General features: G+C 48.2%; 1 protein-coding gene across 3 annotated transcripts in view; it reads right to left on the bottom strand.

Moving 5' to 3' along the window:
- LOC147097865 (annexin A4-like) overlaps window positions 1-20,447 on the bottom strand; it is a 63,483-nt gene that overhangs the window by 34,778 nt on the left and 8,258 nt on the right. The window contains exons 2-4 of one of the 3 annotated variants that reach the window (XM_085970902.1): window positions 13,359-13,408; window positions 3,889-3,976; window positions 1,693-1,787 (exon numbers count right to left, since the gene is read on the bottom strand). In XM_085970902.1, coding sequence (XP_085827028.1) covers window positions 1,693-1,787; window positions 3,889-3,976; window positions 13,359-13,367 — 192 coding nt within the window. In that variant the 5' untranslated portion in view covers window positions 13,368-13,408. The remainder of the gene's footprint in view (window positions 1-1,692; window positions 1,788-3,888; window positions 3,977-13,358; window positions 13,409-20,447) is intronic. The other 2 variants (XM_085970900.1, XM_085970901.1) reach the window with 2 other exon arrangements.

The following is a 20,447-nucleotide window of genomic DNA, read 5'->3' as shown; positions in this document are numbered from 1 at the left end:
TGTGGAACTCGCTACCACAGGGAGTGGTCGAGGCGAATAATGTAGATGCATTTAAGGGGAAGCTGGATAAACACATGAGGGAGAAAGGAATAGAAGGATATGCTGATAGGATGAGAGGAAGAAAGGTGGGAGGAGGCTCATGTGGAGCAGGGGCCATTTGAGCCAAATGGCCTGTTTCTTTGCTGTAGACTCAATGTAATAAAATCTGTTTAAGGATCGGTTGGCAGCAGAATTTGAGGAATCATTTAATGGGCTATAACTGGAAGCAATAATGATGGAGCGCAATGACAAAATCAGCTTCCCCTTGCGGTGTGACACTTCGTACTATTCCGCTTCACTCAATTTAAAAGAGGAAGTTAATCCTGTCTGTACCCAATACACATTTGGCTCTTCTAGTTACAGTGTGACCAAGATCTGTTCATTTAAAAAAAGGCAGGAAATTGTTTAAAACAAAAAATACTGTACTTCTTTAAATTGAGACACATCAGTGAAAGGTCAGGACCCACAGGGCACAGGCAGGGTCACGGAGCAGGGCAAGGGACGGTTGTCGGAGAACTTTACAGGGGGAGAGGAAACAGACAGCTGACGAGTTTTGGGGTACTGGGAAAGAAGGAGTTAAGGTTGAGATGGTGCAACGCTTTAAATCAGCTGTTGCTCAGAGCAAGCAAGGTTTGATTTTTTAAGTGGGGGGGGGGGGGGGTAGAGAGAAGAGGGGAAAAAAAAGTTTAATTCCACCACTATTACCCAAATTGTTAGTTTAATTTCCAGATGGCCCTGTTAAGTTATTCACAACAGGCTTCTTAATAGCAGCGATATGTTTATGTTGAAAATTTCAGTCCGGTTTCTTTGGGATTCCCCGATGCCTCAGCCAGTTAAGACAAGATGCAGCCGAGACCAGAACAAACACAGGGTTTGATCTCCAAAGTACACTGCATTAGCTGATCGCCTTGGCACTAGGTTTGGGGGAAGGATGGGTGAAAGGGTTGCGATTCCCAGCCATGACCGCTATCCAGTCGCCTTCGCTGGGAGTGCAGCCGTGCGAACTGGAAGTGGGGGGGGGGGGGGGGGGAAAAAGAGATCTGATCTGGTGTCACCCAGGATTGAACAGTCTGCGGACAATCAACTGGTGAGCTACCAAACAGAGGGAAGAGAGGAAACATAGGAGCAGAAGTCGGCCCTTCGAGCCTGCTCCGCCATTCAATATGATCATGGCTGATCCTCCATCTCAATACCATATTCCTGCTCTCTCCCCATAAAAAAACCAGCAACCTGGATTCATAAGTCTTCAGGAGAGCAAGAGAAAAACAGTTAGAAAAATGCACACACACACACTTCTGTTTCTTAGCCAAAAACAAAAAGCCCACGAGTATCCTGCAATGAACCACAGGAGCAGAATTAATGGCCAGTTGTGTTTAGTTTATCCTTCCTCATCTCTCCTGGAGAGCATGAGAAAGGTCTCAATTAACACCACATGGCTGAGGCAAGTGTATGGATCGAGATAAACTCTCAGTCACTCCCAAGAATTGGAATTCATTCAATCCAGCAAATCAGTTTCTTGGCAACCAGCTATTTCCTCAAGGCACACAGCGGATGAGCATGTTCGAAATTACCAGCCGTTAGTACATGTCGCCGGAACTTCTGAACCCCGCACCCCTGGTCACACATGAAGGGAACTGCAGCAAAAAAACATACCTTGCCAAAGGCGGTCTTGTAGTCCACTTTGATCTGCTGTCTCTGGGCTATAGTTCTCTTGGCCAGCACTTCGATGATGGCATCCTCGTCAGTACCTGCACAGCATTAGAAGAGTTTTAAAAAAGTAACTTTCAATTTTCCGGTCTAAAAAGCATAAAATTAAATCCCATGTTTGGAACTGGAAGATTGTAGTTATTCTGTAAGCTTCCCGATGGGTCAGTTGGTGAAGGCAGCACAAACGCTCCCAGGTTTTATCACCAATGTTACATAGAATTCTATAGAATATACAGCACAGAAACTGGCCATTCGGCCCAGCTGGTCTATGTCCGCATTTATGCTCCACACAAGCCCCCTCCCACCCCTCTTCATCTCAGCCTAGCCTTCTATTCCTTTCTCCCTCGTGTTTATCTAACTTCCCCTGATAAGTTAGTTTGTGATATGTTAGCTGAATTATCCAGGATGGCCTTGGCACCTGCGAGCAAGTGAAGGGAGGGAGAGCTAGATCAGTCAGCGTGCCCACTCCTCAATCAGCTATTCAGTGACGCCATGTTGGAACGTGCGCGGGGGGGGGGTGGGGGTGACAGGGAGGGTCAGGATTGGGAGTTGCGGCTCTCTCCCCCAGGACATTACCCCGCCGATACTCCCGCATTAAACACTGGCCATTTGAGCAAGGGGTTGGAGGACACCTGGGGCAGCGCCTTCTGGAGAGGAAGAGGTTTAGTGGGAAGTAAACCACACGGCGGGGAGGGAGGTGGCAGGGAAGTCATAACCTGGAAGAGCTGCTTCAGTGAATTGTGATTAATGTTTGCCTGTATAACAGCCATTGCACTTCAAGCTCATGGTCTGTGAAGAGTTGCTTTTACATTGGGGTCAGTTAGAGGGGTTTGCATGAAGAGACAAAAATGACAGGCAGGAAAAGACCACGTGGCCCATCAAGCCTGCCCCACACTCACAATGGCCAGACTCCTCCCCAGGTAATCACCTTCCGCCATTTACCGAAGCCTAGATCGCACACAATGGCAACTCCAATGCAAACGCTACCTCCAGCGTGATCCCACCACCAAACGCATCTTCCCGTCACCTCCCCTTTCAGCATTCTGAAGGGACCGCTCCCTCAGAGACACCCTGGTCTACTCCTCTATCACCCCCAGCACCCCTTCCCCTTCGCCCGGCACCTCCTGTGCAAGTGCAGGATGTGATGAAATATGCCATTCATCAGGCACTCTGTATTCTCTGTGTTTGATTGTGCCTGTGACAAGCAGGGGAGTTTAGTTTCAGTTTCATTTCCTTACCTGTATTGTATTGTGTGTAGGGCTCCGCCCATACCTGGCCCCTACTTAAGCAGGCCTCAGCGTGTCTCACAGGCAGTACAGCAGATCGCTGGATGAGAGACACTTCTCCACTGTGTATTACTTTCTGAGTTAATAAAAGCCTTGCTTTGCTCCGTTAACGTTGAGTCTCGGATTCATTGAGGCACATCACAGGAGATGCAACACCTGCCCTTTTACCTCCTCCCTTCCCACTGTCCAGGGCCCCAAACACCCCTTCCAGGTGAAACAGCGATTTACTTATACTTCTTGCAATTTAATATACTGTATTCGCTGCGGCCTCCTCTACATTGGGGAGACCAAACGCAGATTGGGCGACCGCTTTGCGGAACACCTCCGTTCAGTCCGGAAGGGTGACCCTGAGCTTCCGGTCGCCTGTCACTTTAATTCTCCGCTCCACTCCCACTCTGATCTCTCCGTCCTCGGCCTATTACATTGTTCCAATGAAGATCAACGCAAGCTCGAGGAACAGCACCTCATCTTTCGATTCGGCACTTTACAGCCTTCTGGCCTCAACATTGAGTTCAACAATTTCAAACTATAACCCCTGCCCCCATTTTTCATGCTGTATGATTTTGCCACTCCCATTTGCAACATTTTATCTTTCCTGCCTCTTACAAAAGCACAGTATGTTCCTTCAATTCCTGTTGGAACGCACCCAGGAACAAATGGTTGGCGAGCGTACAGGCTGTATCAGAGATCAGTGTATAATGGTGGAGTAAATGTAGCTGAATGCCAAACTTGATACAACAGCAGCAAGAGTGTGTTTTGGAAAAACCACAAACGTTCACTGCTCAAGTGGGCTACACACACCCCAATGGATAACTATTGCAGCTTTTAAACACCAAAAACTTGCTGTCCCACGTACCAAACCCCTTCATCGCCTTTCTTAGTTTGGCAGCATCTTCCTGGGCGTTGAATCCAGAGAATTCTCGGACTGTGCCTCGCTGTCCAACCTGCCAAAAAAGAAAAATGTCCCGTCAAGATAATTATATTAAAAAAATTTTAAAAAAAATCTTGTCCCTACCAACCTTGGAGTCAGCTGTAACTATGTCCTGACGCACCTGGTCTATCCTACACTTGTTCACCTTGTTTGTGCCCTGCCCCAAGGGCCTCAATGTTCATTCATCAAATTATAAAACATCAAGGTGAGTCATTGTCGTCCAATATCACACATGACCCTTTAAATTGATGCAAACTTCATCTTTCTGCGTGCAGGAAATAAAACATCCCACATGAATGTTTTCTGATGCTGTAAGACACCTTCAAGTCATTCACTCGCTTTCCCATTAAGCTGTGGATGAGAGAGACAGACAGAGAGAGAGACACACAGACAGACACCTCTGAACCTGCCGTGCGCTGCCGAGGGGGAAAAGATCAAATACAGATGGGTTGTAAACGTACAACTCGGGTTCCTACAGTTTCACATGGCAAGTGGGGCAGCAGGAACAGACGGGCGAAGCAGCAATGCATTCACTCTGCACAGAGCTTTGCTAAAAGAAAACATTAGGTTACAAGGGGGTCGAGGGCCTGGCACATTGTCTGCGCTCGAGCGCTGCTGTAACGCAATTTGGTGCAGCATGGAGTTGTTGGCATGAGACACTAGCACGGTCACAGAGAAGAGCCATCTGTCACCCTGACCACAAGCATCCTCGGGACACCCCAAGACTCTTCGCAGCCAATCAAGTGCAGCTTTGAAGTGCGGCCAGTACTGTTATTGTTCATAAAGGAGGCAGCCAATTACTGCACTGCAAGGTTCCAGACAGACAGAAAATGACTTAAGTGGCCAATTACTCAGTCTTGGTGGAGGGATGCGATGCCAGGAGAACGCTGATCTTCTTCAAATAATGCCACCGAGTCTTTGGACGTCCATCTGAAGATCCAGGCAAGCTTCTTGGCTTAACCCCTCATTTGAAAGACGGCCCCTCCGACAGTGCAGCACTCACTCAGTACTGCACTGGGGGGGGGGGGGGGGGTGGCTGTCAGTCTCGAGTATGTGCTCAAGTGTCTGGAGTGGGACTTGAACCCACGACCTTCTGACTCATGAGAGTGCTGCCCCTTGAGCCAAGTAGACACAAAGACAATCCCTTTGCACCATTGCAGGAAAGTAGCCCCCAAAAAAACCTCACCTTTAACCCTTAAAAAAAAAACACACAATAGATGTTATCACATTGCTGTTTGTGGGAGCTTGCTGTGTGCAATTTGGCTGCTGCGTATCCCACATTACAACACTGACTACACTTCAGAAAGTACTTCATTGGCTGTGCAGCACATTGGAACATCTGGAGGTCATTGAAGGTTCGGCTTTTGACAAACCCTTCTTGTAATAAACTCAAACACTGCTTGACAAGCTGTTTCTTCAGCAGTTTGGAATCCTGAGATAACTTCTTCAGCAGCGCAGTAAGCGATAGGAAATGACACGCTTATAATGTCAGTAAAGAGAGAGATTAATCCGTTGGCCCCAGTGTAGTAACAGGTGAATTGCCAGTTACAATGCAACATAAAGGAAACTTTTTTTTTATATCCGGCACGGACGGGACCGACGTGGTGCCGGTTCATCAAAAATTCCAGATCACAGCGCGCTGTAGTAAAAGATAGGGAGAGCTGAGACCTCCGTATAAAGCAACAAAATCTGTTGCTTAGCAACAGGTTCAGAACAATGGCCACAAGTTCCAAGCGTCTCTGTAGCTTAGCAACAGCTGCAGCCACACCCTTGCACAGCAACAGATCGAGGAAGGCAAGTAATATGAAGTATGAACCTACTCCTGAATTTTGCCGGTTAACCGAGATTTCCGGTTATTTAGGTGCCGGTAAATCGAAAGTTTCCTGTACAACCAGTTATCCAGTTTAAGTACAACACATGACATGAATCTTGTCATTCTTGTGGAAATGACTTATGCAATAATACTGGGCGGCCTGCTGGTGGCGCTGTCCAGGGAGAGTATAAATACTTGGGCATGGGCCCAGCTTGCTCAGGACATTCTTTAACAGGAACTAGTGAAGGACACAACTAGACCTCCATGTTGTAAAACAGTTGATTAAAGCTTTGTTTAATACTCAGATCAAGTGCCTAGTAGTTTTCTTAAGTCAACACATTTCTACAGAAGGGGTGTTTTCTACATGAATCATAGAATAGAATCGTTTGAAAGAGCTATTCAGTTAGCCCCACCCCCCTGCGTGTTCCTCATAGCCCTGCAAATTTTTCCTTTTCAAGTGGAGATCCCATTTTCTTTAGAAAGTTACTACTGAATCTGATTCTGCCACCTTTCTAGATCACAGGAACACTGCATTAAAAAAAAATTCTCATCTTCCCTCTGGCTTTTTTGGCAATTAGCTTAAATCTGTGTCCTCTGGTTACCGACCCTCCTGCCGGTTTCTCCTGATCTACTCCATCAGAACCCCTCAATTTTGGAGCACCTCCATTAAACATTCCCTTAACCTTCTCTTCGCTAACAATCCCAGCTTCTCTAGTCTGTCCAGATGACTGAAAGCTCGCAGCCCTGCTACCATTCCAGCAGAGTAGAAACTGTACTGGTTGGAACATTTGCTCAGTTGGTAATGCTGGCGAGTCAGGAGGTTGTGGTTCGTGTTCCACACACCAGGCCCAGAGCTCAACATTTAAGCTGATGGATGGTGTCCAGTGCAGAGGGACAGCTGCGCTTCTGGAGGCTCGGCTTGGGGCGAGAGGTTGAACCGAGGCCCTGTCTGCCTGTTCCAAGGGAGCGTAACAAAGATCCCACGGCACTATTTGAAGAGCAGGGAGTTCCCTTCGTATCCTGGCCAACATTCCTCTCTGCAACAGTGCCAGAAATAGATGGGACGGGTTATTCATTCTGTTGCTGGCCTCGCTTGCACAGCAACCACTACATTCAAAACCTAAAACAGACTGCATGAAGCACTGGAAATATGCTGGGCATGCGACAGAAATGCTGGCATGCGGTTTTCTTTAGGTGGCCAATTTCCAAGAAGAGGAGGCCCATAATTACGGGCATGTCAGTTACTTGTAAATGTCAGGCCTGTAATAGACAGCAGCGGCACTGCCCTGTGAAATTTTACAACGCGTTTCACCTTTGTTTATTTTTAAGGAAGGGAACAAATGAAGGAAAGCATCTTCACTCTGCTGATCGACAACGGCATCCTCCTTCATTCGGAATTATTATAATAAAATGCCTCCCAAGATACTTCAGCACAATAAAGCCCCTCGACGTACAGCGTAAAGTGCTGCGTAATCCGCTCACCCGCCTCCCTGCTTTTGTCCAAACGCCGTGCCTTCATCCTGGGCCGCTTTAAAAAATGAGGAACAGAAAGAAGCAGCCAATCAGCGGAATGTGATTCTCTGTCTAACCATGGAAGCATTCCTGGGCTTCATAAAGAGCTATAGAGCACAAAAGTGTGGAAATTATGATGAGCCTGTATAAAACACTGGTTCGGCCCCAACTGGAGTATTGTGACCAATTCTGGGCACCGCACTTTAGGAAGGATGTGAAGGCCTTAGAGAGGGTGCAGAAAAGATTTATGAGAATGGTTTCAGGGATGATGGACTTCAGTTATGTGGATAGACTGGAGAAGCTGGGGTTGTTCTCCTTGGAGCAGAGAAGGTTGAGAGGAGATTTGATAGAGGTGTTCAAAATCGAGAGAGAGAGAGAGAGAGAGAGCGAGAGAGCGACCGAGAGACCAGAGGACACAGATTTAAGGTGATTGGCAGAAGAACCAAAAGGGGACATGAGGAAAAACTTTTTTACTCAGCGAGTGGTTAGGATCTGGAATGCACTGCCTGAGAGAGTGGTGGAGGCAGATTCAATCACGGCTTTCAAGTGGGAGTTGGAGAAGTACCTGAAGGAAAAATAATTGCAAGCGTGTGCCTCAATCGCCAGGGTGCTGCAGCTCAGCGCGAGATGCCGATTAGCTGATCGATAGACAATCACATGTTCGGAGGAAACTGATGCCATCAACTCTGATTTCCCCCTTTATACCAAAACAAGCGAAGGCACTCGGGATTAAAATGAATCCCAGCTCCTGTCTGCCCGAAATGGGCAGAAATATACAGACAGAAGGAGAAATTAATTCAATCTGTGTCAGAGTCCACAATCGCCTGCTCTCCGACACTGCACCAACCAGTCAGGCAAGTGTCAAGTTACCAACACAACCCACACTCGACAACTCGCCCTAGCAAAATACAGACTTCCAATCGAGCGTCTGAGCGGTAAAGCTTTTTTACTGCCAAACACTGTAAAGAAAATCAGTGTGTTAATGCTGGGAGTGCAATAAAATTACCCACAACCTCCCTCACGCAAACTCTCAGCTACAAAGTGATGGGGAGGGAGCGTATTCCCACCGACTGTTCCACTCCTTTCCTTTCCCCCCCCCCTTTCCTTTTGTTTCTCTCTCACACCTGGCAGCTATCTTTTGCCCTGCCAGTACACTTTACACCTAATCACAGCCTATTACCATCTCGTCTAGCTTCTAATCTCTTTTACTTCTTTTGGTTCTTTTATTCTTTTGTCCGATCGCAGCCCTGCCTTCGATCTAGTTCCTTTTCTCTCCAGTTTTGAAGAAGGGTCAAACCCGAAACGTCAACTCAAATTTCTCTCCACGGATGTTGCCTGACTTGCTGAGTTTTTCCAGCATTTTCTGTTGTTATTTCGGATTTCCAACATCTGCAGTATTTTGCTATCGTTCCTGGTAAAGACTCTGCACAGCACAGGAAATACTACTGAACCCAATCACAGTCAGAAGGGAGAGGCAAAGATTCGCACAGATCAAACCGGTCGGTGCCTGGCCCGGTTTACACTGGGAAATCGCGAATTATTCTCAACATGAAAGGCTTTGTCTGTGCCACCAGACACTCGAGTTTCAAGCAGGAAATACACAGCAACAAAAAAAAAACCAAACCCTTTTGTTTACTGATGAATAAAGCAGAAACCAAAGGCCTCCAAGGCTCCGCGGACCCCCTCGGCTCCCCAGGCCCCCTCGGCTCCCCGGACCCCCAGGCCCCCTCGGCTCCCCGGACCCCCAGGCCCCCTCCGCTCCCTGGACCCCCAGGGCTCCCCGGACCCCCAGGCCCCCTCCGCTCCCTGGACCCCCAGGGCTCCCCGGACAGGTTCAAAAAACCCCATCCTGGTTTCCGGAAATGGTTCTGAGCAATGGATGATGCCGTGACAGTTTTAGAATGCCCATCGTGCTCTTCGGGAGAAGCACAGTGCCGCGTACAGTCACAGATTCCTCTTCAACCAACACCTAAAACATCTTCTGCCGTTTCATCAATGACCATCCCTCCATCATAAGGTCAGAAGTGGGGATGTTAGCTGATGATTGCACACTGTTCAGCACCATTCGAGACTCGTCAGATACTGACACAGTCCGTGTCCATATGCAGCAAGACCTGGACAACATTCAGACTTGAGCTGACAAGTGGCAAGTAACATTCGCACCACACAAGTGCCAGGCAATGACCATCTCCAACAAGCGAGACTCTAACCATCTCCCCATGACATTCAATGGCATTACCATCGCTGAATCTCCCACTATCAACATCCTGGGAGTTACCATTGATCAGAAACTGAACTGGACCAGCCATATAAATACTGTGGCTACAAGAGCAGGCCAGAGGCTGGGAATTCTGTGGCGAGTGTCTCACCTCCTGACTCCCCAAAGCCTTTCCACCATCTACAAGGCACAAGTCAGGAGTGTGATGGAATACTCTCCACTTGCCTGGATGAGTGCAGCTCCAACAACACTCAAGAAGCTCGACACCATCCAGGACAAAGCAGCTCGCTTGATTGGCACTCCATCCACCACCTTCAACATTCACTCCCTCCACCACCGGCGCACTGTGGCTGCAGTGTGTACCATCTACAAGATGCACTGCAGCAACTCGCCAAAGCTCCTTCAACAGCACCTTCCAAACCCGCGACCTCTACCACTTAGAAGGACAAGGGCAGCAGACGCATGGGAACATCACCACCTACAAGTTCCCCTCCAAGCCACACACCATCCTGACTTGGACCTGTATCGCCGTTCCTTCACTGCTGCTGGGCCAAAATCCTGGAACTCCCTTCCTAACAGCATTGTGGGTGTACCTACACCATATGGACTGCAGCAGTTCAAGGCGGCGGCTCACCACCATCTTCTCAAGGGCAATTAGGGATGGGCACTAAATGCAGGCCTAGCCAGCGACGCCCACATCCCATCAAGGTATTAAAAAAACAGATGATCTGGTCATTTATCACATTGCTGTTTGAGGGAGCTTGCAGTGCGCAAATTGGTTGCTGTGTTTCCTGCATCACAAGAGTGACCACACTTCAAAAAATACTTCATGGGCTGTGAAGCACTTTGGGACGTCCCGAGGTCGTGAAAGGGCGCTTTTCGTTCCCTTGCAAAGAGCCAGCACCGACAGGCTGGGCCAAATGGCCTCCTCCTGTGCTGTAAACGCCTGAGGTTCTATTTCACAAATCGTCACCGAACAATTGGCCGCTTTGCTCAGCAGCCGATTCCTTCAGGGCGAAAGTTTGAACACGAGTTACCCAAAGCTAACTTGGTGCGTATTCTCCAACAGAGCTCAGAAACTAGCACCTCTCTCGCCAAAGACAGCAGCTAACTTCTCCACGGGCAGCTTGGCTTCACTGGAGGAATCAAACCAAACAAACATTCATGTTTCCATTCTCTGACAATCTATTTTTTTTTTGTTTTTTTTGTAAGGTTACAAAACAAACGCTAGTTTGCACTCAAAACATACAAATATTAAACAGCAGGTCACAGGCTGGAGTGCCGTCTAGTCATCTCTAGTGGGGAGGCAGATACAAGGCACACGTGACTTAGTCATTTAACAAGAGTCATTTGTCAGCCTCGTGAATAAATAGGAATCTAACTGCCGCCCACACACACTACAGTAAGACAGAGTGATCAGATTATATAAAATATAAAACACGGCACTTCAGAAAGACACGTCTCAGTCCCATACCTATCGACACACTACCTTCTTTCAAGCGCCAAAGACAATGCTATTAAAGAAACAATTTCCTTCACTGCCAGAAGCGGGAGGCACTCATTCCTCACCTCCCCAACCAGTGTCAAACTCAATCAGCGCCTCTCCACCTGGCCAAGGAAAGGAAGCAACCGCTGCCATACAATGAGAAGATCCTTGGCTCCATCCCTGGCCCCTGCTGAGTTAGTGGAGGCATCACTGGGCTGGCAAAGTGAAAAATGGGCCTGGGGATTCCTGCTCCTGACCACAACCATTCGATTCCCCCACCCCTCCTGGAATTGCAGGTGTAGACAGAAGCAGATTCTGTGATGCCTCACGGAGTCAAATAACCGGCCACACATGAACAGCCACTTGACCAGCCTCCTTAGAGCCAGAGCCTCGCTTTCAAGAGATGGAAAAGGTGCAAGGAACAACATAAGAATTAGGAGCAGGAGTCGGCCACACGGCCCCTCGAGCCCGCTCCGCCACACGGCCCCCCGAGCCCGCTCCGCCACACGGCCCCCCCGAGCCCGCTCCGCCATTCAAGAAGATCATGGCTCATCTTTGACCTCCACTCCACTTTCCCACCCGATCCCCATAGAGTCCAAAAAAAAATCTATCTATCTCAGCCCAAAGACTGAACTTCCACAGCCCTCTGGGGTAGAGAACTCCAAAGATTCACAACCCTCCGAGTGAAGAAATTCCTCCTCATCTCAGTCCTAAATGGCTGACCCCTTATCCGGAGACTGTGACCCCTGGTTCTAGACTCTCCAGCCAGGGAAACAACCTCTCAGCATCTACCCTGTCAATCCCCTTCAGAATCTTGAGATCACCTCTCATTCTTCTAAACTCTAGAGAGTAGAGGCCGATGGAAAAAAATTAGGCGGAGAGGTATATATGTGAATTAGCGACTAGAGTTGAAAACTGCGCTACACTCAAATCACAATGCTATATTAAGTCAGTCATTCTCAAATTCAATCCTGATCAGGTCCACTTTTCAAACAGCAGGTATATAAACAGGGCGGGAATCAATTAACTGGCAGCCATCTGAAATCTCTTCCCTCAATTTTGCTTCACAGTTTCCAGCGCAGCGAGTTTCCACACAAAAGGAAAGAAACCCACCCCACCATGGTCTTTGTAAATCAGGTCCGACACGACACTGGGTTTACAGTCCATGTGGCGCCAATCCAAAGTCGTACCAGGTTCTCACTTGGGGTGGGGGGGGGGGGGGGGGGGGGGTCCTGGTTGCCCTGGAGTCGCTGCTGGCTTGCCTCAAGTGGCTGCACACAGACTGCACAAAGCTCGCAGCCTAAATGCTCCTTTAAGAAACACAGAAGGCAGACGGTTTTAAGCCACCGGACTACTGCGGAGCGATGTGAAGAGCAAGCTTCACAGCGTAAACAACAATGCAAGCCACTCATTACAGGAAGGATGTGATTGCACGAGAGAGGATGCAGAGGAGATTTACCAGGATGTTGCCTCGGCTGGGGAATTTTAGCTTCGAGGAAAGATTGGAAAGGCTGGGGTTGTTTTCTTTGGAACAGAGGAGGCTGAGGGGAGATTTAATTGAGGTGTATAAAATTATGAGGGGCCTAGATAGAGTGGATAGGAAGGAACTATTTCCCTTAGCAGAGGGGTCAATAACCAGGGGACATAGATTTAAAGTAATTGGTAGAAGGATTAGAGGGGAGTTGAGGAGAACTTTTTCACCCAGAGGGTGGTGGGGGTCTGGAACTCACTGCCTGAAAGGGTGTTAGAGGCAGAAACCCTCATCACATTTAAAAAATACTTGGATATGCACTTGAAGTGCCGTAACCTACAGGGCTACCCCCGAGCTGGGAAGTGGGATTAGGCGGGAGAGCTCCTTGCTGGCCGGCACAGACACGATGGGCCGAATGGCCTCCTTCTGTGCCGTAAACCTCTCCGATTCAAAGGAATCACGTTCCCTTCGTGAAAAAGGTGAAAGCCTAAGGGTTTATGACTGCGATAATCCCCTCCAAAAGCGTGGTTAAACTTCAATTCCCACAGCAAGCAAACCTTCAGCACCCCGTTACTATTACACAGTTTGCGGGTCATCGATCCACTTTCCTGAACATTCCGAAGCGCGCGTCAATATAAGTCAACGCCCGCTCGCGCGCTGGGGCCGCTCTCCGACTCGCACCATGTTTGAACAATGGATTTCCCTGCCGATAACATCTAACAACATGCCAAGCAAGCGATGACAGCTTAACCAGGAAGAAAGCGAGTCAATGAAACCCCCGACATTCTTTAAATCGATCCCAGTCAATACCAGCTTCTCTCACATTTATTTCCACGAGCAGGCCGCGGGCCTGGGAAGATGGTGAGGGGAGAGGGTCAAGCATCAGAGTACTTACGGCTGCCATGGTAACAGAATGAATACTTGTCCCTGGAGAAGGTCTACCTGCTGGGGGAATGGAGGGGGAAGAGAAAAAAGAAAAAAGCTGGTCAAGTTTACTGCACAGAGGCGAGTTTGGATGAAATGCATTTTTTTTTAATCTACGTTAAGAGAATATTAACTAGGAATGGCAGTTGACCTTGTAAATGTGCAACGACAGTTAGATATCATTGGTAAGGCTATCGCTTTAGGATGGGATGTCATCTTTAGAACACAGTCGACAATCCCATGATGCTGCATAGCAAAAAGCAGAATTTGACCCAGTCTCGGTTAATCAGTATCTCTGGTCACACAGCGTCTATCCCAGTAACTAATCCGCTGCTTTCACAATGTTCTACCAGGAGACGCTTCTACCCCCGAGTGTCAGCCCGTGGCTCAGTGGGTGGCACACTCGCCTCCGAGTCCGAAGGTCGTGGGTTCAAGTCCCACTCCAGACACTGGAGCACAAACCACACCCAAGGCAGCACTGAGGGAGCGCTGCACTGTCGGAGGTGCCGTCTTTCAGATGGTTAAACCGAGACCCTGTTTGCTCTCATAAAAGATCTCCTGCCGCTATTTCGAAGAAGAGCAGGGGAGTTCTCCCCAGTGTCCTGGGCCAACATCACTAAAAACAGATGACCTGGTCATTATCAGAATGCGGTTTGTGGGAGCTTGCTGTGTGCAAATTGGCTGCCGCGTTTCCTGTATAACAATACTTCAAAAAAACTTAATTGGGTGTAAAGTGCTTTGGGATGTCCCGAGGTTGTGAAAGGCGCTGTATCCACCTGCGCGTTCCGATAAGCGTTTGATGGAATGGTCCTGCCTCGTGCAATGCATTACCGGATTCCTCGCCCTGACCAGTGACTGGCTGCTCAAACACCTAACTACTGCTCAGAAAACATTTCAGAACGTGTTCCAGTCACAGCAACCAACTGGGACCCCAACAGAAATGGCAAGTTTTAAAGCTGAACAGCCTGCAGTCTCTCGCACGCGTTACTTTGGGTCATAGAGTCACACGGCACAGAAAGAGGCCATTCGGCCCATCGAGTCCGTGCCGGCTCCCTGTAGAGCAATCCAGTCAGTCCCATTCCCCCGCTCTATCCCCGTAACCCTGCAAGTTTATTTCCCTCAAGTGCCTATCCAGTCTCCCCTTGAAAACATTGAGTGTCTCCGCTTCCACCACTTCCGTCGGCAGCGAGTTCCAGGTCCTCACCACTCGCTGCGTAAAAATGTTTTTCCTCACATCCCCCCTGTATCTCTTGCCCAAACCTTAAATCTGTGTCCCCTAGTCCTTGTACCATCAACTAGTGGGAACAGCCTTTCCCCGTCTAGCCTATCCAAACCCGTCATGATCTTGTACACCTCGATCAAATCACACCTCAACCTCCTTTGCTCTAATGAAAACAAATCCAGCTTCTCCAACCTGTCCTTGTAGCTAAGATCCCCCATCCCCGGAACCATTCTGGTAAATCTCCTCTGCACCCTCTCAAGGGCCTTCACATCCTTCCTAAAGTGTGGTGACCAGAACTGGACGCAATACTCCAATGGTGGTCTGTGCGGTCGTGTAGTGGCTGGGCTAGCAACCCAGGGGTCACAACTTGAAATCCGACCGCAACAAAGTTATGAAACTGAAATCCGTTAATCTGTTAATTTGTGGGAAGAACAATGTTGCATTGTTTTAAAACAGCGCAGGAGGCCGTTCAGCCCATCATGCCCGGAGGACCTTTGCAAGAGCTGTCCAATTAGCCCCACTCCCCATAGCCCTGCAAATGATTCCTTCAAGTATTTCTCCAATTCCCTTTTGAAAGTTACTACTGAATCTGCTTCCACCACCCTTTCAGGCAGCGCATTCTAGATCACAACAACTCACTGCGTAAAAAAACATTTCTCCTCATCTCCCCTCTGGTTCTCTCCGTAATTATCTGAATCTGTCTCCTCTGGTTACCGACCCTCCTGTCACTGGAAACAGTTTCTCCTTATTTACTCTGTCAAAACCCTTCATGATTTTGAACGCCTCTATTAAATCTCCCCTTAACCTTCGCCACTCCAAGGAGAACAATCCCAGATTCTCCACATGTCCTTCGGGTAGAGAGCCTGCTACCCTCACTCAGGGTGGCCTGCACAGGACTCAAACCACACACTGCTCTTCATATCATGCAGTTGTACAGACAATTGCTCCTTGAAGGCCCACCACCAGCTTCTCGGGCCAACTAGGGCTGGCCAATAAATGAGAGCGATACCCACATCCCCAGAACAATTTTTTTTTTTTTTTTTTTTTTTAAATATATGAAGTGATGCAAGAAAAATAGGGATTCTTCCACCTCTTTAGGAGAGGGTCCATTCTCGAAGTGATTTATTGTACACCACCACCAACTATCAAAAGCTCGAGAACTGTTCTTGTGGTTGCTCCAAGCTTGTTCTTGCGGCCGTGATCAATAATGATGCCCCCCTAAAAGGAACGCCACCTCCACTGGAACCCAACACCACACCAGAGGCAAGCGCGTCGCCTTATCGGAGGAAGGATGTTCTTGCCATGGAGGGAGTGCAGCGAAGATTCACCAGGCTGATACCTGGGATGGCAGGAATGACGTATGAGGAGAGATTGGGTCGATTAGGCTTATATTTGCTAGAGTTTAGAAGAATGAGAGGGGATCTCATTGAAACTTATAAAATTCTAACAAGACTAGACAGACTAGATGCAGGAAGGATGTTCCCGATGGTGGGAGAGTCCAGAACCAGGGGTCAGTGTCCAAGGATAAGGGTTAAGCCATTTAGGACAGAGATGAGGAGGAATTTCTTCACCCAGAGAAGTGGTGAACCTGTGGAATTCTCTACCACAGAAGACAGTTGAGGCCAATTCAGTAAATATATTCAAGAAGGAGTTAGATATATTTTTTTAAGGCTAAGGGGATCAAGAGATATGGGGAGAAAGCAGGAACAGAGTACTGAATTTGGATGATCAGCCATGATCGCATTGAATGGCGGAGCAGGCTCGAGGGGCCAAATGGCCTACTCTTACTCCTATCTTCTATGTTTCTATGTCGCGTCTCTGAAAGACCGGATTAATAACGGGGTAAATTGTCGAGGCTTGCCAACCAGTTAGATCATTAAAAAAGGGAAGAACTTGCATTTATATAGCACCTTTCACAACCTCAGGATATCCCAAAGTGCTCTACAACCAATGACGTACTTTAAAAAATAAACGTAAGTGTAATGTATACAACATTTAAGGGACTACTTTGTTTTGCGGATGTACATCCTTAGTTGCGAGCGTATATCACAGACGCGTATCGATTTGTATAGTCAGTGCCGAAGTTCCATTTACCCAGTAAAGATCACTTGAAGCTACTCTCAGTCTCTGCTGCTTTATTATTTTATGTAGTTGTGTGTAGCGGTACAAACGCAACAGTAAGGAAAGGGGACAGCCAATTTGTGCACAGCAAGCTCCCACAAACAGCAATGAGATGAATGACCAAAGCAGATAATCATTTTTTTATGAAGTGATATTGGTTCAGGGATAAATATTTGCCAGGACACCGGATGGAACTTCTCTGCTCTTGTTCCAACAGTGCAATGGGATCCTTAACATTTACCCGAGAGGGCAGATGGGGCCCCTGTTTAACCTCCATCTAAAAAGACAGCACCTCAGACAGTGCGGCACTCCCTCAGTACCGCACTGGAAGAGTCAGGCTAGATTATGCGCTCAAGTCCCTAGAGGGAGACTTGAACCCACGACTTTCTGACTCAGAGGTCGAGCGTGCTACCCACAGAGCCACGGGCTGACGGATGGGCTGGATTTAGGGGATCCCCTAAATCTGCAACGTTGTGGGTGCGTGACCAAACCTCCTGTGCAATCCCCATCATGCATGGTGGCAGCCATGTCACTGCCAGTGAATGTTCTGCTGCAGCAGAACAGTCTGTACATCGGCCACTGGAAGACCCAGTTATCTTGGTACTGGCCATCACCTGTGCGAGACCTGAACCATCTGAAGCTCCTTGAACAGTGCTGCCAAGAGGAGGAGCAGTCTTCCTGGCTGAATACAGCGGTCAAGGATGTACTTATTCGCTCGCTGACCTCTGTCCATCTACCCGCAGCCACTGAGAGGTGTACAAAGTCAGGGTTTGGGACTCGGCCCTGTGGAGTCCACACCTCAGAATGAGCAGAGTGATCTTCACAGAACGGGCATCCTAAGGCAATATTACAACACTGCTCCGTGAGGCAGGTCTCGAATATAAATGCACCAAACCTCAGGTGGAACTGGCCACACAAGCTCCAGCAATCGCAACAGGACAGTAGAATTAGAAGCATCATACAGCACAGGAGGTCTCCATTCAGCCCATCCAACCCATGCCGGCTCTCTGAAAGAGCTCTCCAATTAGTCCCACTCACCTGCTCTTTCACCACCACCCCACTCCCAATATCCCTGCAAATTCCAAACAGATCCAGTCTTGTCAAGCAACCACAAGGTGTTGAGTAATAGACCAGAGATGCTGTCAATAAAGGACATCAAATTAAAGAGTGAGCGAGCTACCTCAGAAAGTAAGGGGTGAAGGTCGCAACTACCCAGATAGCTCGGTCACTGTCTAGCGGAGCCACAGGGACCAGCAAGATCTGAGCTGCCATTTGTAGGAGTTGGCTGCTCCCTGCCCGACAATGGCTGGGGTCCTCAGCAACCCGATCCGGGGGAGAAATTGACCAGGGTTCCGACTCCCGATCGCCATTCAGTGACACTTGCTAGAGTGTGTCTGGGTGGCTGGTCAGGATTGGATCATGTGTAACTAATACTTCCCCAAGCCTCTCTCTCTCTCTCTCTCTCTCTCTCTCTCTCTCTCTCTCTCTCCCTCCCTCCCCCTACTCCACAAAAGTAGTTGGCCTGTGCCAATTGGCTGCCACGTTCTCCTACAGTGACCACACTTCAAAACTTACTTCACTGGCTGGAAAGCGCTTTGGGACATCGAGGTCATGCATAAAAAAAAAAATCACATGGGTGAACGACCGAGGGGGCTGGGGGAAGGGAGCACCTGTGGAGCAGGTTACTAACCTTCTTAAAAAAAAGTGAGCAAAGACCATTTTGCCATTAAGCCAAACCAGATCCTGTTTTACAATCTGATATTTTAATAAGTAACCTATATTTCTGTGGGGCCTCAGTATAGGGAACTTGGTCATCTCATCCTCCTGCAATTCACAGGCTTTCAAACCCAGCATCTAACCACTGCTTCTCCATTCACCTCATCTCACCAAATCCGTGTTTCCCGCACCGACCCGGACCCTTCACCCGGCTTCCTCCACATCAGAAATGTTTCAAGTGGCTCTAGTTTTTTTCTTCCCTGGGCCATGTGTTGCCTGGAATTACCATCCATTCCCTTTGGAGTGCAGGGCATCAATATAGCGACACAAGAGACAGCGGCTTGCAATGGTTCGTCTCAGACAGAAAGCGAGACTGGAGTATGTGCGGTGAAGAGAGTGAAAAATTCAAAATTCAGAGAGTGATCACCAACATCATCACTCAGGCCAGAAGAAATAGGAGCAGGAGTCGGCCCTACAGCCCCTCGAGCCTGCTCCGCCATTCAATAAGATCATGGCTGATCATCGACCTCAATTCCACTTTCCCGCCCGATCTCCATATCCCTCGATTCCCCGAGGGTCCAAAAATCTAACATAAGAAATAGGAGCAGGAATAGGCCACTCGGCCCCTCGAGCCTGCTCCGCCAGTCAAGAAGATCATGGCTGATCTTGGGCTCAAAGCCACTTCCCTGCCCGCTCCCCATAACCCTTCACTCCCTTATCTTGCAAAAATCTGTCAATCTCCACCTTAAATGTATTTAATGACCCAGCCTCCACGGCTCTCTGGGGCAGAGAATTCCACAGATTTACGACCCTCTGAGAGAAGAAATTCCTCCTCATCTCAGTTCTAAATGGGCGACCCTTTATTCTGAAACTATGCTCCAGAGTTCCAGATTTCCCCACGAGGGGAAAACATCCTCTCTGCATCTACCCTGTCGAGCCCCCTCAGTATCTTATATGTTTCAATAAGATCACCTCTCATTCTTCTAAACTCCAGTGAGTATAGGCCCAACCTGCTCAACCTTTCTTCATAAGTCAACCCCCTCATCTCTGGAATTAACCTAGTGAATCGTCTCTGAACTGCCTCCAATGCAAGTATATCCTTCCTTAAATAAGGAGACCAAAACTGTACGCAGTACTCCAGGTGTGGTCTCACCAACACCCTGTACAGTTGTAGCAGGACTTCCCTGCTTTTATACTCCAACCCCCTTGAAATAAAGGCCAACATTCCATTTGCCTTTTTGATTACTTACTGTGCCTGCATGCTAACTTTTTGTGTTTCATGCACAAGGACCCCCAGGTCCCTCTGAACTGTAGCATTTTGTAATCACTCTCCATTTAAATAATAGTTTGCCTTTTTATTTTTCCTGCCAAAGTGTATAACCTTGCACTTTCCCACATTATACTCCATCTGCCAAATGTTTGCCCACTCACTTAGCCTGTCTCTATCCCATTGCAGGTTCTTTGAGTCCTCTGCACAACTTGCTTTCCCACCCATCTTTCTATCATCCACAAACTTGGCTACATTACACTCGGTCCCTTCATCCAAGTCATTAATGTAGATTGTAAATAGTTGAGGCCCCAGCACCGATCCCTGAGGCACCCCACTAGTTACCATTTACCAACAGGAAAATGACCCATTTATCCCGACTCTCTGCTTTCTGTCAGTTAGCCAATTCACTGTCCATGCTAATATATTACCCCCAATTCCGTGAGCTCTTATCTTATGCAGTAACCTTTTATGTGGCAGCTTATCGAATGCCTTCTGGAAATCCAAATACACCACATCCACTGGTTCACCTTTGTCCACCCTGCTCGTTACATCCTCAAAGAACTCCAGCAAGTTTGTTAAACATGATTTCCCTTTCATAAAACCATGCTGACTCTGCTTGACTGCATTATGATTTTCCAAATGCCCTGCTACTGCTTCCTTAATGAAGGACTCCAGCATTTTCCCAACGACAGATGTTAGGCTAACTGGGCTATCGTTTCCTGCTTTCTGTC

The sequence above is a fragment of the Somniosus microcephalus genome, chromosome 30, assembly GCF_052327205.1.
Source record: "Somniosus microcephalus isolate GS21.2 chromosome 30, FLI_Smic_1.0, whole genome shotgun sequence".
Lineage (NCBI taxonomy): Eukaryota > Metazoa > Chordata > Chondrichthyes > Squaliformes > Somniosidae > Somniosus > Somniosus microcephalus.
The sequence above is the reverse complement of the archived record's forward strand: the minus strand, read 5'-3'. Positions and strand labels throughout refer to the sequence as shown.